The sequence below is a fragment of the Ambystoma mexicanum genome, chromosome 2p, assembly GCF_040938575.1.
Source record: "Ambystoma mexicanum isolate Mex_15411 chromosome 2p, UKY_AmexF1_1, whole genome shotgun sequence".
Taxonomy (NCBI): domain Eukaryota; kingdom Metazoa; phylum Chordata; class Amphibia; order Caudata; family Ambystomatidae; genus Ambystoma; species Ambystoma mexicanum.
Window position 1 is genome coordinate 1,048,141,202 of NC_090923.1, and position 27,215 is coordinate 1,048,168,416.

The 27,215-nt window shown below is 46.5% G+C and overlaps 1 protein-coding gene across 2 annotated transcripts in view; it reads left to right on the forward strand.

Annotated features, from left to right (window-relative positions):
• Positions 1 to 27,215, forward strand: part of VPS51 (VPS51 subunit of GARP complex) — a 141,594-nt gene that overhangs the window by 86,079 nt on the left and 28,300 nt on the right. For both annotated transcript variants that reach the window (XM_069644945.1, XM_069644944.1), the window contains exons 4-5: positions 6,486 to 6,705; positions 9,884 to 10,670. In XM_069644945.1, coding sequence (XP_069501046.1) covers positions 6,486 to 6,705; positions 9,884 to 10,670 — 1,007 coding nt within the window. The remainder of the gene's footprint in view (positions 1 to 6,485; positions 6,706 to 9,883; positions 10,671 to 27,215) is intronic.

Genomic DNA, 27,215 nt, shown 5'->3' on the forward strand with positions numbered 1-27,215 from the left:
AAGCCCGTCTCCTTTGCAGATGCAGTTCATGTTGTATGCAGTACACTGACACATTTGCCTACCAGCAACACTCTGCAGTTGGAAGGGGTCGATATGCTGCCTTAGTCAGGTTGTGACACTTGCACTACTTTAATTTTTTACTGTCATATATTGCCACTGTTTGATCCTGTACTGATGTTTTGTCTTGCTGGTAAGTATTTGTTCATGTGTGTTGTTTTTTTATTCATTACTGAGAGCAAATTGTCTATGGCCTGTTTCCATTTGGGACAGTGCACTTTGTGACACTTGTGTCATGTGTTGTGCATTCATTTGGTTGCTTTCACATTCCATGCCATGCCATGGTGTGTTGGGTAGCTGAGATGGGGAGGGGTTGGGTGACATGACACTATTTTGATGTGGTATTTTGCAAGGGGTAGTCCTTCATGCTGCATGAATGCGTGGCTTTTTCTGACACAGCATTGGGTGTCTAAGTATCTAGGGATGCACACAATGTAGCACTTCCAGGTGAACAATCTCATGCTGGTATGGTTGTGACAGTTGACTGTCCCTTTTGTCATCATCATTGATTGTCAGCTGGTATGTGCCAGGCCTGTGTGCACTCCTCAGGGGTGGGATTTTAGGTGAAGTAATTTGCCACAAGCTGGGTACGGGCTGCCTTACCACGTGCCCTTTCACCTACCATGCGCAGCGGCCGCACATGTGGTTGGGGATGTGGGGGCACCACCATGTCCCCCGGCACGCCCCGCCGGGTTGCAACATTGTGCATGTCATGATGCCTACCCCCGGAGCACCAGGCCATGCCCAGCACCCCCGGGAGCATGCATCATGCCCCTGGGTAAAAGCCCAGCGGCCCTTTATAGGGGCTCTTTGGACTCTGTTGGCGCCAGGCTCATGTTGGACATCAGTCCTGGGCTGATAAAGGAAGGTGTTTTGTGCACTTACCTGATGCAGAGCATGCTGCAAGATTCAGGCCCCTCTGAGACCTGAAAGGGACTATTTTTTCATTGGGACTATTTTGCCACTCGGGCGTGGCCAGGGAAGGATACTTACCTGGAACTACTTTGGGGGCTATTTAAGCCACGCCCAGACAGTAGCTCACGCTTCGCGTTGTTCGGCATCCAAGCAGCTGAACGCTCTCCATGTCTGCGCCTGCATCTGGTCTCCAGCCACGCCTGCCTCGATCCTGGAACATCTGTAAGGAAAGAAGAGAAGAGAAAGGTGAAAACCAAGAATTTTATAACTTCTTACCTGCATCCGGAACCTTCACGCCAGCGTTCCTGAGAAAAGACTTTCATTTAAAAGCACCGCGTTGCTCGCTGCAGCGCCGCGCTTCACTCACCTGTCCTCGGGAGTTCTTCTGGCTCCACTGCGACTGTCTGCACCGGTCGCCACATCTCTGCGCCTAGGGGAGAGAAGAAGAGACAAAAGGTGAGCAGAAGGAACATATGAGGAAAGCCTAATTTTCCGCCATAACACTTACCGGTTTTCTGTTGGTGGACCATTCCTCATTTCGGGTCGGCGCTGCTTCGTTGGCAGGTACCGCACCCCGGCCCCTATGGGGAAAGGACAAAAGACATTACTGGAGGAATATAAAGACATTAAGAGGGATCGCCCCCATCGCTAACTCACCTGAGTTTACCATCGGCGATTCAATCCCTCAACGCATCGCCTTCATTCTGCACCTGAAATAAAGGACAGATCACAGGTTAGGAAGGCAACAGAAAAGGAGGCTCAACACTTGAACTTTTGTAATCTTCATACTTACGGTGTTCCGCTCGGAAAAGTCAAGTGGATTTTGCCAGCGCCATTCTGACAACCAGTGAAGTAACTGGACAAACACGCGCCCCTGCACCAGAAGCAGGATGGAGAGTTCATCCTTTCAAACCATAAGGTGAGCTTCAACCGGGGATTTCGGAGGAAGTTAGAGAAGAACGAAGTGGGGAGCAAGCACACTATTCTGCAGACTGTTAATCCCCTTTCTCATCTGCAGAAGGATATTCCTACGGGCCAGACAAGCAAGATTTGAGGGTCCTGTTCAGTTGGTGCTCCGAGTTCTGCGCATCGCGCTCGAAGAGGCCACAGCAACCCAACCCAGACTAGACCAGCGCCTCCGTGGGAGTCAGGTGAGCGTTACAGTGCAGGACACATGCTGCCACTATGATCCTGCACACTACTGGGGGTGCATATAGCAGCTGCACACCAGAGCGGTCAAGGGAGCGAAAGAGTGACTTGAGCACTCCGAATGTGCGCTCCACTATGCCCCGGGTTGCAATCTGGGCTGTGTTGTATCTTACCTCGGGTGGTGTGGTGGGGTTCCGAATTGGTGTCATCATGTAGGTGCTCAGATGGTAGGCACTGTCCCCTGGGGAGGTGATAATGGTTGTCATTAGTGGGATTTTCAGATTTTTCAATCTCTGACATGCATTCATGTGCAGAGGTATTTATACTCACCAATTAGCCTTGTGTCGCCATGCCGCCCAGCTACCAGGTCCCCGTTTAGGGGTGACATTCTGAATATGAAACTATCATGGCTGGACCCTGGATAGTTGGCATATACTGAGGTGATGATTCCCATGGCATCACATACAACCTGCACGTTGATGGAATGCCAGTGCTTGCGGTTTCGATAGATGTGCTCAGTGTCCCTGGGAGGACGTAGAACCACATGGGTGCAATCAATGCCACCTAGCACTTTGGGCAAGTGTGCCACCCCGTAAAAGTCCTGGACGACAGCCGGCCTTTCTGCAGGTGTTCTGGGAATGTATATGTGCCTGCGGACTGAGGGGCGTGCAGTTATGATGGCCAACACCTGTTGTAGGCAGCGTGACTGAGTGGCCTGTGAGACACCCTCGACTATGGCACTTGTCCGCTGAAATGACCCAGTAGCCAAGAAGTGCAGTACATTGAGCACCTTTTCCAAGGGGCTCAGTGCTTGGGAGCACAGGGTGGGTGATGTGAGGTCATCCTCGCACTCCCTGACCAGTTCTAGGATTATGTGTGATGGAAACCTGTACTACCCATTCACCTGGTCATCGGGCATCCCACAAGGCTGGTCCTGGGTAAGAAAATGCGGGGCCTGGCTATCCTTCTCCTCCTGCAGTGTCCCACGACCACTGCTGCCAGGAACAGTATATTCATCGTAGCATATGAGCTTGTTTGTTGTTTGCGCGAACCTTTATGCTGCGCGGGGCCGCTTAAGCCTTCTTCCTGCTGGCGTACGTGTTTCCGGATTAGCGCGTCTTTTTTGGCGCACGGCTTTCTCCTGTTCGATTCCATGAATATGTGTTGTTGGCGCGCGTGTGGCCGTTGCGAGCATTTACCTCCAGTACTTCCCCCCCGTAATGCCCACATTTTCACGCGTTGTTTCCCATTCCGCGTGTTACGCCCCGTGTTCCGCCCACTTTTCTTGTGTGCGCTACACGATGTGCGCTTTCCCTGTGCGTGTCGCGTGCGCCGTTTAGAGATGTGTGTGCCCGCGTGCGCGACTCATGGATTTGGCGCACATCCCAGGTTTTACAAGCGCAGCGCATTCCATGAATCGATGAACGGCTGTATGCGCGGCTTCAGCACGCGTTCGCTGCGATTTTCACCCTTGCGCTCCCCTTTTTGGCGCACATTTATTCCAGGAATTACCCTGTATGTGTTCTGGTTGTTTTATTCTAGCCCTGTTCCCCAAATCTCTTAAGTACAAAAGCTCTGCAGACCAGTTTATTGTCTGAAGTAGATCTTTAGTCTCTTCTCGGATGCATTTGTTTAGATGATTTAACAAAAACTGTGGACCGGCCTTCCAGGTTGCTCTCCTGGTAATTCACAAGTGGTTTCATTCTATCCTTATCTGGATGGGTATCCGGTGTGGGCTTCTCAGTGCTCGGGTTATGTGGTTGTGCTTCTTCAGTCCGGATTTTTGGCAAGCTGCCCTATTCTGGATGACCTGCGCTCTGGTTTTCTTTTTTAGTAAGCCCAAAGACGAGACTTGCAATGATCCAGCATGGACAGGATCACTGATTACATAATTTGTATCTTGTAATCAATGGAATTGTACCAAAATGTCGCCCTCATAATTACGACGGCCGAAAATGCAGACTTTTTTTTTTTTGGGACCTCCCCCTTACACGACATTATGTGGGGCAGTAAAGGATTTTATATTACTATGGGTGGGATGCGGGGGGGGGGGGAGGGTCTACCCCCGCATGTATATGTGGTGTAAAGGGGTTTAAAAGAAAAGTCTGCATTTTCGGCCATCGCAATAATCGCATAGATCCGTAATTAATCTCTAGCGCTGGTTGAATTGTGGCAATACGTTGCATGAAGTGGTAGCTGCTTACTATGGGTGATATGTGTTTGTTGAAAGAGAGGAATTGAATTGGTCAAATTGTAAATGATGCATATTGAACCAATATATATTGTATATTTGTGTCCTAAATCGTGTTCTCCCACTTTAATTTTCTAATCAACCCCTCCACCTCCAGCGCTGACTATCATCCAGTTGATTTCTGCTATTTTTAAGCACCAGACTGGTACTTGCTTCAGCCACTATATGACCATTGTATGGTTCCATCCACCATATGACCAACCATATGACCGGTGTTCAGTGCTTCTCTACGTAGCACTCTGTATCAACATAATTAAATACAACTACTGTGTTTCAGCTCTTTCTTCCATTTGAGGATTAGATTATAGTCCCATCTTTCTTTGGAGCCTTATGTGGGTACACCGTGTTTCTGCACTAGTGGGTTTAGGATGCAGCATGAGATGGGCACTGTGTAGTAGATCAAACAAATTGGATGACCCAAAAGTAGCATTAGAACACTTTATTTCTCGCCAGGATGGGGTTGGGATAAATGTCTGGGGGTTAGGGTTTATAAAGAACCTAAAGGGCATTTCCTTTCTTAAAAATAAATAAGCTAAATCTTTCAGATTGGGGTAAAGTGTAGTCTTTCAGGGGATCATTCTCTAATAGGATAACATGTCTCCTTCTAGATAGCTGCTCACTGTGCAGTCTCTGGGATCTACTGCGCAGCATGCTTCTTTGCTTCCAATTCACACTTCCAGGGATATAGCGCTCAGTGTGCCTCTTGTCCACAATCAATCAGTCTGTGTGTAGTGCCCAGCTTGCTATTGATCATCCTTCCAAGATTTACAAATAGCGGCACACTTCTTTCAGTGCCTAGTTAGGGTGTCTGGCTCACTAGTAAGGGATATTGTGCCTATGTCACTTCTAAGGAGTATGGTTCCCCCTCACTGTCAAGTATATAGTGCCCTGTCCACTCCACACTCAGTGTTGGTGTTAGTTTGCTCTGCTCCAGTCTCAGGGATATAGCTTTTACAGTCACAAATATTGCCATCCTCCGTCTGGCATGCCCTCTTTAACCAGGTTCCTAATTTCTGCGGTCTCTCAGGAGTCCTGGGTCTCCTTGGTTTCTCTTCTGCTGTTTTTCCAGGCCATTTGGACGTATATAGGTCTCCTCCACCGAGCTCTCTTGGACCCCTAATCTCTTAGGCCTGCCAGCTCTTTCCTACAAATGGGAGAGCTTGGAAGCCTGAGAGATTGTGAGCTCCTCAGGCCAATCAACTCTCTCTTGGTCTCCTACCCCTGCTGCTCCAACAATCGTTTTCACTCCTAATTCCCTTATCTCTGAGTGTGCGAGCAGTATATATGTTACAGGCACTGTAAATGGGGCAGAGCCCTGCATTGGCTAGGGCGGTCAGGTGTTTCTTTCATATGATTTTCATAGGGCATGATGATTTGTGCTTCCAGACTATGAGAGGACATCTTTGAAAACTGGTGTGCATTTTGGATTTGGACCATCTGCCCTGAGGGTGTGTTGTGCTGGCAACCTGTTTTTTTCTCTCCATTTGGTTGATGCTGTGGCAGTTCAGATTTATTTTGTGTGCCTGTTTGATACCCTTATTCCTGTGAATTTGTATTTCGCATATGTTTTGGAGGCAGGCTAAATGTTTCTCTACAACACTTTGTTGCTAAATAGGGAGAGTGTGCTTTTCTCCAGTTGGATTTCCCTGCTGGTTGAGGAAGAGATGTCTTTCTCCTCGCAGATCCTCCAAGAGAAGGAGGCATTTTCAGGAATGTATTCGTCTTAGGTCTGCCTGGGTCCTCTGGTGTTTTGCTTCTTCTCCCCAAGAAGAGTAGGGAAGGTGGTCCCTTTTGAAATGACTGTGGATGGTCTGCTGAGTGAGGGAGTTGCATGGAGAGAGTTCTCCCATTATTTGACTGGGTCTTGGGGTGTCTTGATTCTTGTCCACAGGTAACAATAAAGGTGGCCCCATTAATTTGGCCAGGCCTTTGTGATCCCTAGCTTACTACCTTCACTAAACCACATGTTGTGACTGGGAGGGGCGCGTGGGGAGCAGTAAGGAGTGTAGACACTGACCCTTTCACAGCTGACAGGTATTGTATTGGGCTGAAAGGTTACTGTACTGCAGGATGAAGAGGATGTAATAGTTTATTGCTTTCTCTTAATCTCCAGGAGTCCACACACTGCTTCGGAAGCTGCAGTTCCTGTTTGAGCTGCCTGCCCGCCTGAACAAGTGCATCGACATGGAGGCATATGCCCAAGCAGTGCGCTACCATGGCAAGGCACGCTCCATCCTCCACCAGTACCGGCACATGCCCTCTTTCCAGGGAATTCAAAATGACTGTCAGAAGATCATGGGAGAGCTGGCACAGAAGCTGCGAGAGAAGTTCAGGTGACATTATTTTGGTCTCTGGGCTGTTATATCCCCCATGTTTTTCCTCACACACTCACAAAAGGCTGGCCTTTAAAGCGTTCATTCAGTAAGAGTTCAACCTAGAATCTAAAGCAGTAGCCCCCCTAATTAGACAACCCAGAGCTGTACTGTCGAGGCGAAAGAGCAGTTTTCATACCTACTCCTACCGCTTCCCTCAAGAACCCTATGGCAGATGGAGCAGCTGAATTCATAGGCCCACAAAACAGTGCAAAAGCATCAACGCGTATCCCCACTAACATGCCTGGTTTAAATTTCTTTTAGAGGCCACTTAGTTTTAATTAAATTCTGTAAACCCTTGTTCACAGCTGCCTCCAAAGTTCCAGAACACTCACTTTACATTTGTCCTATGTTGTTAATGCAACCTGGAATGTTGAGCATTGACTTTAAGTTGTTGGTTCTCTTGCGCTACTCTTATGAGTTTAGGATTTTGAATGTTTTTCTGCCCTTCTTTTTTCTTCCACATTTCAGCTATTTTTCTTCTGCCCTAATTGATTTGCGGACCTGCAAAAAGTCAGACAATACAATAATCGAGAAATAAATTGCCTTTCAATAGGAATAGATGAGCCGATCGAACCAAGGCTTCAATCACTGGTGATTTGGTATCATTTTGGAAACTGATAACTTATGGTACTGAGGATGTAAAAACCCAACATTGTAATATACCCGAAAGCAAATGGTATGCTCACTTTAAAAAACTATACCAAGAGACTAGAATATTCGATGATAGTGGGCTGTTGAACATCGATCGGACAACCACTATATACCTAGTACTGAGGTCTTAGTGATTGCTCTTGAACAAGTAAATGTAGCTCTGCAAAATCAAAGTAGTATCAAAGCTACAGGCCCTGACGGTATCCCAGGTAATCCATTTAAATCTGAGCCTTTAATCTGGGGACTATTTTTTATTATGATTGTTTAATGCCATATTACGTGGGGGTGGTATACATGGAAAAAACTATTTTTATTTTTCCAGTATACAAGAAAGGGGGCCGAAATGATCCCAGTCATTTTATGCCTATCTCCCTATAAGATGCTACAGGCAAGATTTATGCTAGAGTTGTATTGTATTTGCTTAACACCTGGATACATAGTAACAATAAGATTAGCCATCTGCAGTCCAGCTTTCGGACTGGGATAAGTACTGTTGACCAGGTGTTAGGGTTGTGTCTAATCCAAACGTATACTACCATTAGGAAAATTAAATTATACACATTATTCATTGACCTACAAATGGCATTCGATGAGGTGCCTTGTGGCAAACTATGGGAAAGATTGGAGGTAATAGGTATACCTATGCTCATTCTGTTTGCCATTAGAATGTTTTACACAGATTACACAGCTGTGGTGTGGTGGGGTTTGGGGGGAGAGACTACTGCAGCTTTTGATGTACAGAAGGGAGTATTTAGTCTATATATCAACAATGCCATAGAATCCCTCCAGGCTACCCCAACTGATGCTCCAACTCTGGGTGTGGGTATGGGGGCAACTGCCCAGTTCTGCTGTTTGCAGACAATGCGGCTTTGGTGTCCCTGACTCCGGGAAGGTTAAAAAAAAGAACAGACCTATTTAATGCGCTCTGTGATGATTTTGGTCTCGAGGTGAAGCACTCCAAACAAAATCCATGGTATTTAGACTGCAAAGAATACAGTTAAAGAAAATAAACATCAGTATTGGTAATGCTGTAGTAGAGCAGGTAGTAACATTTGTTTATCTGGGGAGAAGACTCACTGATATGGGGGCCTGGACACACAAAGTTGATCAACCCAATATTGCACTGGAAAGATGCATCATGGCCGTTTTCGAAATGTAGGAATACCCATGGAGGGGGGGGGGTGCATTAAGACCTACACTCTGCATCTATGGAATGCAGTCCAGACTGACTGCACGCTAATGTGCTGAGCTTTGTGACAAAATTGGAGGACACTGAGAATCGATTCTTAAAACGTGTAATGAATCTGCCGAAGGGCACACCGACAATCCCACTCCATGAGGAGAAGAGTATAGGCTGCATTGGTTGAATGACTGCCAGTAGACCCCTGTATTTCTGCATATGGATATGGAGTCCCCTGCCCTGTTGAAATATAGGGGGGCTCTCAAGGATGTACGTGGGCAGGAGGGTGCAAAAATCTGCCATGGTTTAAACATTTAAAACCATCTTTTTTTTACCATTTATGTCTTAATAGCCATTGGCTGAATCCTTGCACAATGGCGCCTATGAACAAATCTATGCTAACTAGGGAACTGCAAGACACATCTTTATTGGAAGATATGTCAGAGTTTGAGCAGCCTACTTATATCCCACTATTAGGATTGTAAATCTATGCAATGGTTTGAGCATTATTTGGATTATTCGGGACCTAGACAAGCTTGCTCATTTATTTTTTAATTCAGGCCAGTTATCTTGCCCTTGGCTTAATTTACATTTAATTGGGGGAAAATGGGACGGATTTGTGTCATCATTGTGGTACCATAAGAGAAACTGTAACACATGTTTTATTATTCTGTCCTAGATATTACCCGTTTAAGGAAATATTTTTTACAACTTTTTTTTACATTTTCTATGGAGGCCAACCTACGTAGCCAAATCGTAGTCTTCATGTATTGTAACCAAACCGAGTACATAGCGTTCATCCTAGCAGTGATCACATATATAATACACAAAGTGTGGATAAAAAGTAAGTGGTATAAAGGTTATTGTAACAGTAGATCACTTCTAGCATGTAATGTATACTGGTCTTTTTTAAGTTTATACTTGTGTTCTTCAAAGGTAATATACTTGTTTCTTTTGACATTTTTGATTTAAATCTGTACAGCACAAGCAGACTGCAATGTAAAAATTGCACACATGTATTGTGTACTTGGAGATATTGTGAAGAAATATTTGACACTATGGATGTACTTGTATGTCGTGTTTTGTAATTTTAGACCAATTCTTATTTTATTTTTATAGCCCTAATGGGACTTTTAGAATATATAGTGAATCTTGCCAAATTATGTATTTTAAAGATTTTTGTGTTTATTATACTCCATTTCTAGTATTGTAAGTGTATTTGATGACCTGTTTACTTTGTTGGCAAAATTGCTGAAATAAAGTTAGCATTGCCTAATTGATTTTTGGTTGTGATTTCCTTCACAGAGATGGTGGCTCCAGTGCACAGGACCTGGCAGAGTGTGTGGAGCTTCTGCTACAGTTGGACGAACCTGCGGAAGAACTTTGTGATGAGTTTCTCTCTCATGCTGAAGTCCGGTTGACCGATGACCTGAAGAGCTTGCAGGCTGATTTGGGACCACCTAATTCGCCTCCTGTAGCCTCTGCCATTACTGCACCAGCCCACCTGGGTGACATTTTGGAGTTTGTTGATCGTGGCTGTAACAGCTTTGTGAGCAACATGTGCCTTGTGATTGCTTCTTACCAAGACCTTTTCATTAACCGGCTGTCGCAGGGCACCATGGTCTCCAAAAATATCTCTACCATGGCCCATGACAAGCTGATATCCTTTGTGAATAAGCTCATGGGGCACTACTTTGCTGTGGTGGAGCGTCGGATCCAAATGGAAAAAGGTATTGGCGACAATTCACTCCTAGTCCGTGCCCTGGACCGTTTTCACCGTCGGCTCCAGGCAGTGTCGAAGCTTCTGCCTGCTTCCAGTGTGGCCATGGAGGGCACAGAGATTGTAGTACGCGCTGCCAAGGAGCGCATACGGCAATACCTGCTAGCACTGCAGAGCTTTTACCTGGACTGCCTGACGGACGTGCGCCAGTCACTGGCTGCCCCTCGTCTGATGGGCAAGGACCATTCCAATTTGGCAGAGCTGTTGGGCAACATCTCAGCCTCCATCCTAAACCAAATCAAGTCTGTCCTAGCCTACGTCCACCTGTTTACTGCCAAGGACATCACCTTTTCCAACAAGCCCTACTTCAAGGTAGGTTGAATGTCCGAGCTCTCGTCTTTCAGTAAGAGGGTAGACCAGTCTTAGGTTTGAATAATTGCTGATCCGTGACAGGCCACTATATCTTAATGAGCTTAATATTTTTATTCTAATTATTACCATACACTGTACAGGTATCTTGGCTGGCTGGTCACAGGAGAATGAGCATGTCTCTTATGTTTGGTGTTTCAACAAGTTGTACATGGGTCCTTTGGAGCCCAGCACAATTCAGGATAGACTATTCTCCACATTAGTGAGCAAAACAGACATGTTCCCTTTTCCTACTTTCAGAGCTGCAGCTGTTTTTATTAATTCTAGTTGTCAGACATTGTGTTCATTGTTTTGACTTATACAGTGGAAATAGTAAATGTGCTGGGGCACCCAGACGAAGAACAAGAAGACATTAGTGTAGATCAATTAGAATCCACGCATTTGTTACAGATGTACAAATCCCTCTAACTGAGATAAGACACGTTTTACTAAAGTATGGCCAGCTTGCGATTCCAATTGTCTTGCAGGGATCTGTCCTATTCTTGGGTATATCCGTGATTACGATCAGTTAAGTATGATCTAGTACTAGTGCTTATCATCGGGAACAATTTCCTGACATTAAGTGTGGGTTGCGTCTTCGCTCATTCTAACATATTGACTACTATGTGTTCCAAACATATTTTCACTGTACTCTGTATTTTGCAAAACAAAGCCACTCCCCCCTGCCTTGTCATTACTTCAGATTGACTTTGTTCAACAGCCTTTTTTTTAAAAGTCAAAGATAACAAATATTTGTTCGCAAATTAACAACACTATCATACTTCAGGATTTGGCCACCATTTCGTATCCTACTAGTTTTCATTGCAACTTGACACTTGCCAGGGCCCGGATTTTAGTTTTAAATCATTATCCATTAAAGAGTTGCGAAATATCGTTGCTACCATGAAACCTACCTATGAAAATGCCCTGACAACCCCTCCCCTACCTCTTATTTTGCATTGCTTGGACAATCTTCTACCTTTCTTCATGTCCTTTATTAATTCAGTGAACGCCATGTTCCTGAAGTAAATATATTTGCTATTACTCTGCCCCTGAACAAATGCACTCTAGATCAGATAGCTTTTCCATTTATCAACCTTTTTTCAATGCATAATTTGTGGCTGAGAGTCTTGGAAAAATTTGCTACGTTACACCACAAGGCTAATCTTGAGATATTTCAACTACTTTGAGATAAACAATTTGGATTTTATCCTAGACAAGGCACTGATGCAACTCTGCTTGATATCCGGAAAAATCTGTTATGGAACAAAGATGATCATCATGACACTCTAATGATAATGCTAGACCTATTGCCACCTTCGACACCTCAGGCCACCGAATAATCCTATACAGTTTTACTTCGGTATCCAGGCTGTTGGACCAAGTCTTTAAATAGATGCCATCATTGTTTTTCAACAGGACTTCCCATGTTTCTTTGAATCTTCATAGGAACCTGTGTCCTTTGGAGTTCCTTAGGGATTGTTCCCTAGTTTTAGTTATTGTCCTTGTCAAACCTCTTCACAACCTTCTACTCAAAATAGATTTAGGATACATTGTTATGTGATGCCACCCATGTTTACGTCACACTTTCTTGTGATTTCACAATTGATAACCCCAAATGTAACCATGTACTGTCCTCTATAAAACAATAGACTAATATTGTCTGGTCTTAACACTGCTGAAACAGAACTCACAACCATTGGAACTAACTTCAAACTAAAAAAACTGGATGTATGCATCCCTTTTTCTATAAAAGAAAATGCTCCATTTACCATTCTTTAAAAAATCAAAAGATTAGGTCTTTATTTTGATCCTTTAGGTACGAGAGGTCAGGTTAACTCTGACATCAGCTCTACCTTTGTCATCTTAGGAAAATACATCCTTACTTGCCTCAACTTCATGTAAGTTATTTTGTGCACGTCTTACTGAACGCCAAGCTCTACTACTGCAATTCATTTTTGGGGGAGTATCCAAAAAAGCATATTGAAAAAATAAAATCTTTGCAAAATGAAGCAGCATTGATTACCAGATAAAACGCACATTTTATATGAGACTGCAATTAATACCCAAAATTATTTATATAACTCTCTCTTCCTGTGTTAGTGCAACCATCATAACTCATCAACCCAATTGATACTTGAGCTCCCTGCATACTTTTCTGCTAAGTATGCCTCAATTCAATCTTTCTTCTGCTGGAGGCAAATGTTTTCCAGTTCAAAGTGGTAATCTTTGGAATGGTTTTCCATACCATATGCGATCCAATCCAGATCTTGGCCTTTTCAAGAAATATCTAAAAGCATTTCTGTTCTGTCAATTTATAGATATTAAGCCGGTCCTACCAATTTCTTTTTCAAAGTTCTAACCATTTCAGCAATTCTTTGAACCATCCCTCAGCACTCTAATGCCTACGGTTTCATGGCACTATGGAAAAATTAAAAATCTAAAATAATACCAGATGATAATTTACCGTTCTGCGTCCCGGATATATTTCTTTACCATATGTATGTATGTATGTGATTTAAAAAATGTGTAAACCTAGCTGGGAAGTAACGGAGTACTGTACGAAGAGAGCTGCACCCAGAAGGCTACAAGGAGGGTGCAGTGGTAGCGGAGGAGCTGGAATAGGCAGGGGAAGCGCGAAGGGTGGGGGACCTCCTGGGAGGGATAGGCGATTGGCGTGATGTTCTTTAAAGGGTCTTAAGGTATTTCCTGAAGAGCATGATGAAAGGGGCCAGTCTTGTCTCTGTTGGTAACTTCTCCCACTGATGGGGAGGCATTTCTCCCCTCTTGCAGTGCTTTCATTACAGTCTGGCAATATCATAGCTTCTGGTGGTGCACTGGCCTCTGGAGGTGGTGTGTTTCTCGGTCAGGTAGAGTGATCCTGTTTTGGTAGTTACTGCTTTGTAGCTGATGCAGGCTGTCTTGAACATGATGCATGCTTGAACAGTAGCCAACACAGCTTCTTGAGGATAAGGGTGATGTGGTTGAATTTTCTTAGTTATGTGATGAGGCATGCTAGAGGGAGATGGACAGCTTTTGGGGGGGCTAGGGTGATGTCTGAGACTCATGTGAGCTGTGTGTTGCCACTGTCTCTAGGTGGGAGATGACCAGGGCTTGGACAACTATTGTGAAACTCTGGGCAGGGATGAAGGTCTTGATTCGCCAAAGAAGTGGCTGTCTTCTAGTACATCCTGCGACAAACAGGCCTGTCGCCTGCTCCAAAGGCAATAGACACTCCATCTGCTCCAAGAAACTGGACCATATCCAAGCCTGCATCTATGGGGCCTTAAACAACATGGCTGAACTTTTCGGAATCTGTAAGGAACTTGCTAATCCTACTGCAGTCTCCTTTTCCTTCCCAGGCACTCTGCATGGCCTCCCATTTCTCAACCAAAACTCAGGACATCCTGTCTTCTCTCTCTTCTACTCCTCTCCCTCTGCCCCTCCTCCATATGCACCCAGGCCTCCTCTGGTCCCCCTCTCTCCTTTCCCCTGACTCTATTTCTCACCCATAGCACTGGATGATGTCACCAAGACAGTTTGCTCTAAGAAAAGTCTCCTACAAACATGTGCTTCCCTGCTCCTCTAGACTTATCAAGGACAACATTGCCTCTCACTCCCTCCTTGGCTGATTTCTGTAACCACTCTTTTGCCTCTGGCTCCTTCCCTTCACCCCTCCAAGCACTCCCTTGTGCACCTGCTCCTAAGAAAGCTATCTGGAACCCTTCATGCTCAGCTAACTACGCCTTTCTTGGGCAAACTCTTAGAGAAGGTAGTCATCTCCCAACGAATCCATCACACTGTATCTGTTGGCTGTCTCCACAACCACCAGCCTGGCTTCCGAGCAGCCAGAGGCACGGAAACTGCTCTCCTGAACATCCGTGAGGACTTACTCTCAAACCTTGATTCCAACTCTCCTTCTGTTCTCATCCTACATGCTCTATCCTCTGCCTTTGACACGGTCAGTCATTCCCTCCTCTCAAATCGATTCTGTGATAGCCTGGGCATCACGGACCAGACACTGGATTGGTTGACTTCTTTCCTTTCTAACCTCCCCACCAGACCCTCCGCGCCCCCCCCTCCCCCCAAGTGCAATTGGGCCCTTTTTTCCCCCCCTCCACCTCATTCTCTACCTGTGGTGACCCTCAGGGCTCTATCCTCTCGCCGTGGCTTTTCAACATTTACCTTGCCCTTCTTGCCCACTTGATCTCCACCATCTCTCCACATTTCCAGTGTTATGCTGATGACACACAGCTCTCCTTAAAGCTTCCCTCCTCTTCCTCCTTGCCTTCCTCTCTCATTCCTGACTGTCTAACTACTATTCAGGCATGGTGTGCTGCCAACGATCTCTGCCTTTACGCCAGTAAGACTGAGATCCTTCTCATTGGGACTCCTACCCCCTACTTCCCTCATACTCTCTGGCTTCCCTCCTTGGGCCCTAACCCTTGTGTGGGGCTAAAAACCGCTCTCTCCTTCTCACCTCATATTGCTAACCTTGCCAAGTAGGCCTACTTTCAGCTTCACCTCCTCAGAGGCATTCTCCCTTTCCTCACCTTCCCCCAAGAAACTCAATGTCTCCAAAGCTCTGGTTCTCTCCAGGCTGGATAATAATTGCAACAGCCTCTTCCTTAATCTGCCTCTTCTCCCTCTTCAACTAATCCACAATAGGACTGCAGGACTTATCCTTGACCTCAAGCCCAGGGACTGCATCTCTCCACTGGCTCCCGGTGGTTGCAAGGGTCAAATCCAAGACCTCTGCATCATCAACAAGGATTTCTGGGACCTGGGACCCCTCTACATTCACATCTCTCTCTCCCTAAATACCTACCTGCTAGAGTCCTCCAGTCCAACTTTCTGCAGATCAGATGTTTCTCCAAGCAGAGAGTGGGGGGCAGATCTCTCTCCTTGACAGGAGCATCCCTCTGGAAGGCCACCCTGCCCCTCTCCCTATTCAGCCGGATCTCTTTAAGTTCTGGAAGCTTCTCGAGACCTTAATTTTCTCCTCCTCCTTCCCTCTCCCCCTCCCTTGCTAATCACCACCTACGCTGTGACTAGTTGCCGGTGTCCCTAATGAGTCTTACTGGGGCTAGGCCCTTCTTCAACCAGTCCTCCTCCTCACCCCTCTTAACCAGCACTTGCCCTCGGGCACCCTTCCCTGACTAGCTTACTGAGTCTGGTCCACCCCGGTCCCTGCACTATTTGGCCCCCAGCAACTGCCCAGCACTTGGGGCCACCTCCCTCCTGCACTTCACCCTCCTCCTCCTCCCCCCTATCCCCATCCCATGCCTTCGCCCTGATATTCACCCTCCCCTGCACTTCCTGATATTGCACTTGCACGATCCGAATGTCACAAGGCCTAGTTGGACGTTATTGTTATTTTTTCTTCTGTCCCCTCCACCCCCACCCTTTTTTGTCTTGTGGCACCTGGAACCACTTTTTGCTGTATAGGCACCATACAAATGTTCAATAAATAAGTAAAATAAATAAAGTGCAAAGTTGTTAACATGTTGCTTGGGTCTTCCTGGCGATGCCAGGATGATCACAGTCGATTGTAAAGCAGACGCTTCTCCAAACAACGAGTTGGTGGTAGATCTCTTTCTTCGGCTGGGGCCTCCCTTTGGAACAGCCTCCCTGCCTCCCTGAAACTTGAGGAGAATCATCTCTGGTTACGGAAGCACCTCAAAACCTTTCTCTTTGCTTCTGCTTTTTCTCCTCCTCTCCCCTGCTGACTGCCTGGCTGATACTGAAACTGCACTGGTTACCTGGCCACCCTCCTGATCTCGGGCCCAGGCCCCCCTCCCCTGCCAGTCGCACTCCTGCACTGCTTCCTGGCAACCGCCGCACTTGGGTACTGTCTCTGTATCCCTACAGTCCCTTTACCAGCACTTGACACCTGTTGTCTGCACTTACCCTTGCACTTGCCACCTGCTGGCTGTACTTTTACTTTATTTATCTTATTATCCCATGTACTGCACTGTCTCCTCCCCCCTCTGCACTTCCCTCTTCCCCTCCCATGCACTTGCGTGATCTGAATGACTCCTGGCCTAGTAGGATCGTTTGTCTGTCTTCCCTCTGTTCCCCCTCCCTTGCCGCGCCTTGAAACACTTGTGTATAGGCGTGTTATAAATGCCATATCATATCATTTATAGATTTTGCTTTGAGTGAGAGAGAGGCATGAATCCATCGAGCTCATGTCAATCGGTCAATTGTGACTCTGGCATGCTTGGTGGTACTCTTCGTATTGGTCTTGATGCTGGTGTTGGCGAGGAGTCCCCCTGCCCCCAAAGTTTGAAGATGACAGTGGGCAGGATGGAGCCATGTGGATTTTTGTAGGTTATTGGGCAACGCTGAGATCTGTTGGGGCCGATCTGGACACGTTGATCTCTGCTGGAGAGGTAATGAGCGAATCACTGCATGCCTGTTCCATCATAGCCCATGCATGTTTTGAGGATGTTTAGGAGGGCTTCATGGTCAACCATATCAACAGCAAAAGAAATATCAGACGGGGTGCAAAATGTGCACGCACCCCTAGCCATTGCTTAGTGATAATTCAGGGAGTAAGAAATGTTGTGCTATGTGTAGAATTGAAGTGGCGAGTGCATTTTTAAGGCAGGCTGGTAGCTTTCACTTGCAAACGCAACAAGGATAGTCTAGCGCACACCTTAGTTCATGAGATTAGTAATGATTTATGAAAAGAGTAGATAAGGTTTGGAATTCTAGGGTGCAGTGGAGAAAGAAACGACTCTGACACTAAAAGTCGTCAGACTAATTACACAATATGCATTGCTTACTTGATCGAGTATCAGAATGATAACTACGTACATAAATCACATCACCACAAATCTCTTGAATTACTGACTGGTAGTCACCAGTATTAAGGGTGTGCAGTGGACGCAAGTGTCTGTCAATTGTGGGCACTTTGTCTTTTTGCTAGTAGCTTTCACTTGAACATTTTGCCCCTGTGTCAAGCATGAGGTCCTCTTTGTCTGGAATATGGAAGGTGTCATCGATAACTTGGTGGTAGTCTTTGTGCTGCATTACAGTTGGACATTTGATTAGTAGTCCTTCAGGCGATTGTGCTGAGGGATCCTCTTATGCAATTGGAGGGCGGCCGTCTTCTCACTCACTCTGCCGAGGAGCGGTAGATGCGTGATAGGGAAATAATTGGCAAGTAATACGGGTTGGGTATGTTTTTTTTCAGCACAGAGAGAACCTTTCCCATCATTTTCAGGGAATCTGGGAAGCTACCTTTTGTGAGAGATGCTTCGATGATATTGAGAAATGGTTTAAGTGCCTCACCTGTGTAGGCCTTCATAAGGCACGTGGAAAGGATGTCATCTTTGTAAATCGTGGGTTTGAAGGTGCAAGAGTGTTGGTCAGGTGTTCTGTTGTAATTGTTCTGAATTCTGTCCATCTTGATATTTTGCAGACTTTTATGCGTGGGATGTCTAGAGTGTTTAAAGCTGTCAATGTGTTGTCTTAGCTTCTCTGTGAAGAAGTAGTTGATGGCATTGCATTTGGCACTGAATTGCGGTATTGTAGAATCTGGCAGGGGTTTGTAGTAGTTAACGTTGGCTGTGGTGAGGAGTATCCTGCTGGCTGAACTGAGATGGGCATTTCTCTAGAACCTTTCTTCTCTTTGGATATTGCACTTGCTGTCTAGGTATCTGTATGTAACAAGGTGTGAAGGGCTTATGTTTGTTAAGTCAACGTTGGTGGCGCATGGGTGTGCTTATGTTAGGGTGTGGTTCAGTGCACTGATCTGGGTGTTGACGTTCTTTGAGAAGTCGGATGTGGAGGCTAAGGTGATGCAGTTTCCTTCCAGTGCATTTATGGGACTGGTTTTCAAGGAGCAGTGGGGGTATCTTGCTTTGGTACCAGTGGTGGACAGGTGTGTGCTAGAGCATGGTGGGCATGACTGTGTTGCCTGCTCAGTCCAAAGATGGGGGAGGAGATATAATGGCCAGAGTGGTGGTGAATACTACTTGCCTGTTTTGTCTTTTTTTTGTCCGTCTGTTCTGTGACTAGCTGCCTTATGTTCATGGTATCAAGCTGTTCAAGTAGAGTCTCTTGTTTTCTTGGTTACGTGGCCTTGAGTAGGCTAATGTCCCTGAGGAAGATGTTAGTTGCATTGTTGACGGATGCCGTTATGAGGTCTGTGATTTTATTGATATGATAAGTCATTTATAACATGCCTGTACATAAGTGTTTCTAGGTGCCACAAGACAAGGAAGGGAGGACTGAGGGAGGACAAGACAAACTATCTTACTAGGCCTTGTGTCATTCAGATTGTGCGGGAACGAGAAGGGCAAGGCGAAGGCGGGGGGGGGGTGCAAACGGGGAGGAAGGGGAAATAGGGCAGCATTGCTCTGAGTAAGTGCAACCAGTGCAGTGTGGCTCTGGGTAAGTGCCAGGAGGCAAGGGACTGTAGAGGTTACATTTACAGCCCCAAAGTGCATGGAAGGCACAGAGGCAGTGCAGGGTAGACTGATCAGGAAAGAGCCGGGTACCCTGTGAGACTCTGAGGGTAGCCAAGCAACCAGTCGGTGCAGCAGACAGGTCAGTCAGGAAGGTCAGCAGGGGAGGGAGGGAGGGAGAGAGCGAGAAAGCGGAGGAGAAAATGAAAGTTTTGAGCTGCTTCCGGAACTTCAGGTGGTCCGGCTCAAGTTTGAGAGGGGCAGGGAGGCCATTCCAGAGGGAGGCACCTGCGGATGAGAGCTCTAACCCCCCCCTCCACTCTGCCTGGAGAAGCGTCGGACCATTAGAGTTGGAGGTAACTTAGCGAAGGGCTTGAGAAGGAAGGTATTTAGGAAGAGCGTGTTGGATGTAGTGTGGGCCCCGGCCCCAGAAAGCCTTGTGGACAATGCAAAGGGTCTTGAACTTGATCCTTGCAGCCATCGGGAGCCAGTGGAGAGATTTCGGTGCTGGAGAGATACGGCTCCTGGGCTTGAGGCCAAGGATAAGTCTTGTAGCCCTGTTCTGGATCTGTTGCAGAGGGCGGAGAGAAGCAGAAGGCAAATTGAGAAAGAGGCTATTGCAGTAGTACAGCCTAGAGAGAACCAAGGCTGTGGAGACGGTGAGCTTCTGGGGGAGGGTGAGGAAGGGAAGAGTACATTTGAGGCAGTGAAGCTGGTAATGGGACTTCTTGGCGACGTCCGAGATATGAGGCGAGAAAGAGAGAGTGGAGTCGAAGACGACACAAAGGTTTTTTGCCTCCCAGGAAGCTGAGGGTAGAGGGCCCAAGGAGGGCGGCCAGAGTGAGAGAGGGACAGCAGGGTCCCAATGAGAAGATCTGCATCTTACTGGCATTGAGGCAGCGATTGTTGGAGGCGCACCAATCCTGAATCGCAGATAGACCGTCGGGAATGAGAGAGGAGAGGAGGCTGAGGGGAGCCTGAAGGAAGCCTGAAGGAGAGCTGAGTGTCATTCGCATAACACTGAAAGTTTCAGGAGAAGGTAGAGATCAGGTGGTCCAAAGGGCCAAGTATAGGTTGAAAAACCAGGGTGAGAGGATAGAACCCTGGGGAACGCCACAGGTGGAGAGAGAAAGGTGGCCGGAGAAAAAAGGAACCAAGTTGGACCTGTGAGGAGCAGTCCAAGAGGAAGGAGGACAACCACTCCAGGGTCTGATCCATGATGCCCAGGTTCTCACTGAGTCGATTGATCAAGATGGCCTGTTTGACTGTGTCAAAGGAAGAGGAAAGATCAAGGAGGATGAGGACAGAGGGAATGCTGGAATCAAGGTTAGATAGCAGATCTTCACAGGTGTTCAGGAGAGCAGTTTCCGTGCCTCTGGCAGCTCTGAAGACAGACTGATGGTCATGGAAACAACCAACAGATTCAGTGTGGAGAGTAAGCTGGGAAATGGCCAGCTTTTCTAGGAGTTTTCCCAGGAAATGGGCGATGGAGATTGGACGATAGTTAGCCGGACAGGTAGGATCGGCGGATGGCTTCTTGAGGAGGGTTCCACAAGGGAGTGCTTGAGGAGAGAGGGGAAGTTCCAGTGACGAAAGAGTGATTACAGAAATCAGCCAAGGCTGGAGCGAGGGTGCCAATATGGTCCTTATTGGTTCTGGAGGAGCAGGGGAGCACCTGTTTGGACGAAACTTTCATAGATCAGACTTGTTTAGAAACCTTTTCAGGTGTTGTCAGAGAGAAAGGGGAGAAAGGAGGAGAGGAGGAAGAGTTGGCCAAAGGGGGGGCCGAGAGAGGAAGAGGAGTTAGAGGGCAGGATGCCCTGAGGTGTAGAGGTGAAGTGAGAGGCCAGAGCCATACAGAAGCCTTGGAGGGAACAGGAGAGGTAGAGACTGCAGCTGGATTGGCCAGTTCCTTGCAGATATTAAAGAGTTTGGCTCTGTTGTTAGAGGCTGCAGCGTTGCGGGCTTGAATGTGGGCTCTCTTCTTGGACAGGACAGAGAGTCTGTATTGCCTTTGGAGCAGGCGAAGGTGAGTTTTCCAGAAAGGCCTTGTTGATTTGGTTTTTAGACCAGGTGGAAGGTCGAAGTGAGTTTTGGTGGAAAGTGGCAGGTTAGGAGTTCCATGGATGCAGGTTTGGTGCACTCCTGTAGGGTGCATACCAGTGAGGTCTTGTGGATAATAGCAAGCCGTCTGCTAGTCTTCCCTTTGAGGTTGTCTTGGAAGCTGTAGTCTGTGGGGATGAAGACATCAATGATGCGTCTATTGAGGGGTATCATGGTGACCCATCTCTCTCTCTCTGAAAGAGCGTTTCTACGTTTTAAGTGGTGAGTCCTCAATGTCTGCTGAATGTAGTTCGGTGGGTTGAGCATTGATGAGCGTGTGTGTGTGTGTGTGTACTTTGGAGGTAGAGTGTGGGTGTTGATGAGTGGGGTGTGGATGAGGTTGTGGTTTGGATGCACACTAACGAGGGCAGGCCTGGGAAGGGGGTGACTGAGGTGTGAAGCACATGCTACTGGCTTACCTCAAATGCATGGGGCACAGGTTCCAGTTCTTTCTAGGTCCTAACAGGATGAAACAGGAATTTCTTCATCTGCCCTTCGCTTCAGATACCTTGCCTGTGTGGGGAACTCCTTGGGATCAAAGAATTAAAAAGGGAAGAAAGGTGGGATGGGTAGTTGCCAACTCTACTTACCGAGTGCAGCATTCCACATTATTTTCTTCTGTTCTAAAGCATCACATTATTTCCAACCAGAACTTGAGACAGCGCCAAATTGAGCAAACACAGATTTATACATGAGGGGGATGCGTTTTACTTAATTTAGAGTTGGGGATGCAACAAAGAACACCCACACTAGAGTGGCGAAGTCCCCTTGAATGTAGAGTCTGAAGAAAAATAATATTTCACCATAAAATGTACCCATAAAACAATCCATGGATTTCCATATATAAGTAGAATCCACAAAGGACAAATATGTTGATTCTCTCTGGCAGGGATATTCATAACCACTGTGCTCATTTTGGCAATCTGGGTACTACATGAGGACCACCCGCTAAAATCTAGTCAGGAATGGCTATCTAGTCAAGCCTCTGCAGGTAAATGAGAATTCGGGAGGAGACCTTGTTTAGCTTTTACAAAAGATGTAGGGTCTGTACATATTTGAGAGGCAAGGGAAAGACTAGTTGTACTTATAATATGATATGGTATTTATAATGCACCTATAAACAAGTGTTTCAAGGCTCTAATTAAGTGAGAGAGAAATTATAACGAGGGGAATAGCAAGAGGTGGAGTGAGTGGAAGGAGGGAAAAGAAACCAAATTAAAGGGATAGTTGGAAGTACAAGCGGCAGTAAAGCATAGGAGTGGGAAAGGAAGTAAGATCGAAGGGTGGAGGTGGAAAGGCAGAGTGAAAGATTGGAGGGACAGTTATGTGGTTGGAGGAGAATAGATTAAGGGATCAGTACATGAAAAGGTCAGGAGTGAGGGGGGAGAGAGGTGAGAGTGACGTGGGGTAAAAGAAGGCACCATTCCCTCTACCCTGAGTTCTAACCAATGATCGGAGAAGGGAAACCGAAGTTCCCTAGGGAGTCGGGTAGCCAATTTCGTAGGGTAAACACCTGATATGTAGAAAAGTGACCACAGCCAAGGAAACCCTGGTTACACTCCAAGATTTGAAAACGAGCAAAGGAAAAGTAGACCAGAGAAACTTGCTTGAAGTGGTAGTCCAAGTCATCGCTACCAATGCCTTGCTAGTCTTGGGGAGCAGTGTCTCGGCCATCGACCCAGATCTGGTAACACCTAGAGATATGTACCTGGAGGGGCCTCGAAGCAGAGGTGCAACCCTAAATCCACGAGCAAAAGTGGATATTAAAGTGTTAAGGGATCGTCGCATTGTTCCCATGCAGGTAGTACCTGATCTGCCAGAGGAAATAATCTTGGGAACCGATTTTCCCCTTTTCAACTTGTGCTATAGGGAAATCCAGAGAAGGCACAGTGCAGTAGGGAAACCAGGGGTCCAAAAAGAGTGCAATTCCCAAAGGCCAGCTCTAAGACCCAAACTCAAAATCTGAAATCTAACGAGCTAGAATCGAAGCAGGGACAGAAATTCCCTGAAACCAGCTGCAAGGCAAGGATGGTGGTATGTGACATGGGAGGGACTCCACCCCAAACGTTGCCAGGTGCTCGCGGGAGTATGTACAGACCGCCTCCAATCCCCACCTTACCTATGATGACAGAGAACACTGACTGGGGGGAAAGCTGCAGCGGGAAGCAGCAGAAGGAATCCACCACACGGCAGCAGCTCGTACATCTTCGCAGCACACAGCCACCAGCCTAACACCGGTCACGTGAGAAAACGGTGTAGCAAAGTCTCCAGAAATCTACACACCATCCAGAAAAGAAGGCCGCCTTAATGAGGCTCCCACATCTTAACAGAGATATTAAGATTGAAGGCCCTATAGAACAGGGATTCCAGCTCCTCAAACTCTTTGTATTTCCTTGCCAGAGATGCTTCCAGAATAGGGGGCGTGGCTTGCAAGCCCCTTTTTTAAGCCTCCCTAAACACTCCCCGTGCCACTCCCCTTTGAGCCTGGTAACTGATTGGTCAGGGTGAGTGGCCAATCCGGGGGGCAAATGGGGGTATTTAAGGAGGTGTGTATGAGTTTGCTAGTGTGGGTTAGTTGGGTGAGTACAAGACACTCAGGAGGATGTCCAAGAGAACAGAAGAGGCGAGAGCGACTGGAGTGCAGAGCTCATTGTTAAGGAGGAGGCCTGTGGAATGTTTGTGTGTGAGAGAGAGGATAGTGTGAGTATTAGAGGTAGAGTGTGATAGTAGTAGGAGCAGAGGTATCAGTAGTAGTTGTTTGGTGTAAAGCTAGTAGGTGGTGGGAGTACCGAGTGAAGCACATTAGTTGTAGAGTGGGAGTTAGTAGTAAAAGGGTGAGCAGGGCACCCTAGCCCTGCAGGTCCCGGAGGGTGGAACAGGGGCTAGTAGAGGGGGAGCGGGACACTATATCCCTGGGTTCTGCATCAGTGAGAGTTGTGTGCAGGGCACCAGATCCCTGAGTTTCTTGGAGCTGTAAAGGTAGTAGAGAGGTAGTGGTAGTAGGGACATGGGTACAGCAGTAGAGCGGGAGAGTAGGAGGGGTTATTGGCATTAAGTGAGAGAGAAATTATAACAAGGGGAATAGCAAGAGGTGGAGAAGTAGAGTGAGTGGAACGCGGGAAAATGAACCAAGGTAAAGATAGTTGGAAGTACAAGCGGCAGTAAAGAATAGGAGTGGTAAAACAAGTAAGATCGAAGAGTGGAGGTGGGAAGGCGGAGTAAGAGATTGGAGGGACAGTAACGTGGTGGGAGGAGAATAGATTAAGGGATCAGTACAGGAAACGGTCAGTAGTGAGAGGGTGTGAGAGAAATGAGTCACGCAGGGCAAAATAAGGCACCATTCCCTATTCCCTGAGTTCTAACCAATGATAGGAGAGGGGAAGTTAGAAGTTCCCTAGGGAGTCAGGTAGCCAATGTCTTAGGGTAAACACCTGATATGTAGAGAAGGGAAGACGGATAGGGGTTACTGGTCTTACTGACTAACAGCCCAATAGCCATGTCTGGGGCTGGAAGGTGGGTCCTAGGCCCGGCGAAGTTGAGAGAAGAAAGGGACGGCCCTAGCACCAATCATCCCCAGTCCCTTAGACCCTAAAGAATCAAGAACCGAAGCAGCCATTCTGACCATTACATTTTCAGATAAACACCCTTGGACTTTTCATAAGAGTCAGTGTGCTTATTTGTGATGGGACACCCCATCACAGCATGCAGTTTCCTTTTCGGCCTCAAGAATATTTTACACTTTCACCCACCATAATGATACTACCGGGCTGACAATAGTAATTCTGGCTGCTAATAAGAGGCGAATCATGGGTTTTGCTGTGTGCCCAGTTTGTTGGTAGATGTCCTCCTCCGTGCATCCTAGCAAATTAACATGCGGGTCCATCGGTAGCTGAACATCTCTTATCGCTTTAATAAGAACCAGGATTTCAATGTCTGGATTGTGGGCCATGACCACCAAATAGGAAAATGGCACCCTTGGAGACTTCAATCATGCCAACAAGATGGATCCAATTTTATGTTTGTTTTGAGTACCATCTGTAGCATCAGTTGTGCAAGCATTCTCTATTTGTAACATATCTCAGACCAGGTATCATTGTATATGGGCGGTCTATACCCAATATCCGTCTCCTAACTAGACACGTATGTTAGCGCAACTATCAGGAAGTCTTTGCAGAGTAGTTTATTAAAGGCCAGAGATTCTACCTTGGTGTATTTTGTCTACCAGGGTGAGTTTGCGCTACCAGTTTACATGTTGCGCTCTCTCCGAATTTGGGGTGGGTGATCCAGTGTCCTAGTGGGCGTATCAGAACTTTTCCCTCTTATTCAATCAGAATTTGGTCTTCGTCATCAAATCATGGGGGAGATTTGTCCCTAAAAAAGCTCAGACATATGTGTGAGCCCTCCAGTAGCCCAGTGCGAGAAAGAATTTCCTGTGAGTCCAAGGGAAAAATCTGGGTTACCTAAAACTTGGGATACGATTTGTTCAGTGCTCTCGACCAATAATGGTGACATGTGAGTGGAGGTAAGGAGGGTGGGAGACTGAGCGTTTCTTACTATGTCTATGAAAGGGATCTGGGATAACATGAAATGGGACGTGTCTTGTTCAATTTGGACCCACTTGGGTGTCTGTTGATTCCTTCCACACGCAAATGTGGGAGATCTGCACAGCAAGGTTATACCTTTATTAGCTACGTGTCTCCGAACCCCCACTGTTGGACCCCCCCCCACACCCCCCCTAACACTACCACTTGGAAAATCCTAGGCTTTTTACACGCACAAATAACATTTGGTATCTTACATTGCATTGACAAGAGGGCTGGGATTGTGAGGTTTACATGGAGGGCCAAGCAGAAATACCCAAACCTGGGCAGGAGATTCGTTTTAACTGCAGTGATGTCCCATTCAAGAGATTTCTTGCTTCCCCATCTTAATTAATCATTCGAGAAATCTGTAAATAACATAGGTAAATTGACACAATAAATCTCTTAAGTAGAGGAAGTGACGTGCACTCCTAAGTATTCAATCGCTTCAGTTTAGCAGGCAGAGGTGTCTCGATTCATTTAGCATGTCCAGGGGTACAGAGATGCTCAGACCGTTAGATTACTGGTAGTTAATTGAAAATCCTGATGCTTATTCTAATTTTTTCAGCTCTGTCATGATGGCTCTGAGTGAGTTTTGTTTGTCAAAGTCTGTATGACATCTGCAATATAGGGGTCGTTTCTATGGAACCCCTTTAACTTCTACCCCATGGATCTCGGGGCCACCCCTGATTTCTTTTGGTGAAGGGCTCCATTATGAGAGCAAAGACGGGGGGGGGGGAAGTGGGTGTCTGTCTGTTGCCACATGAAATTGTGACAGGCTCTGTATGGCCTTGATAAACTTATATTGAAGTGATTAGAGAGTAATAATTTGTCAGTACCATCTGTTGGAATAATGGGTTGAAGGTTTATGCTTGCACAATGCAGGTCCAGTCAACATTCTCAAATGGTTTAGTACCATCAAGATGATGACCCCGAGCTTCAGATAGTCTATCCTAGTGATCTCAACTAGGTTAAGGGTGCATCTAATGTCATGTGTGCTTCTTTCTGGGATGACCCTGCCTGATCTGGGTTCACTAGGGGGAACAAGAACCTTGATAGTGTCGTAGCCAAAACCTTCATGTAAGATTTGCCATCAATATTCAACAGGGTAATTGGTCTATATGAGGAGTACTCGTGTGGGTCTTCCCAGGTTTCAAAATCAAGATTGTTGCACACTTCTCCATTGACATAATTCGCCTAACCGATTTGAAGGAGTTGAACAATTTAGTTAGCTGCTTGATCAAATGCGATTTAACGATTTTATAAAAAGATGAAGTGAATCCATTGGGTCCAGGGCCTCTGATTTTAGGAGAGGTGATTGCCACCTCTACCTTATCTTCCCCGATTTGGCTGTCCAACGTTTTAAGCGCCATTGTGAGTTCAGAAAGGTCAGCAGCCTGAACTTATTC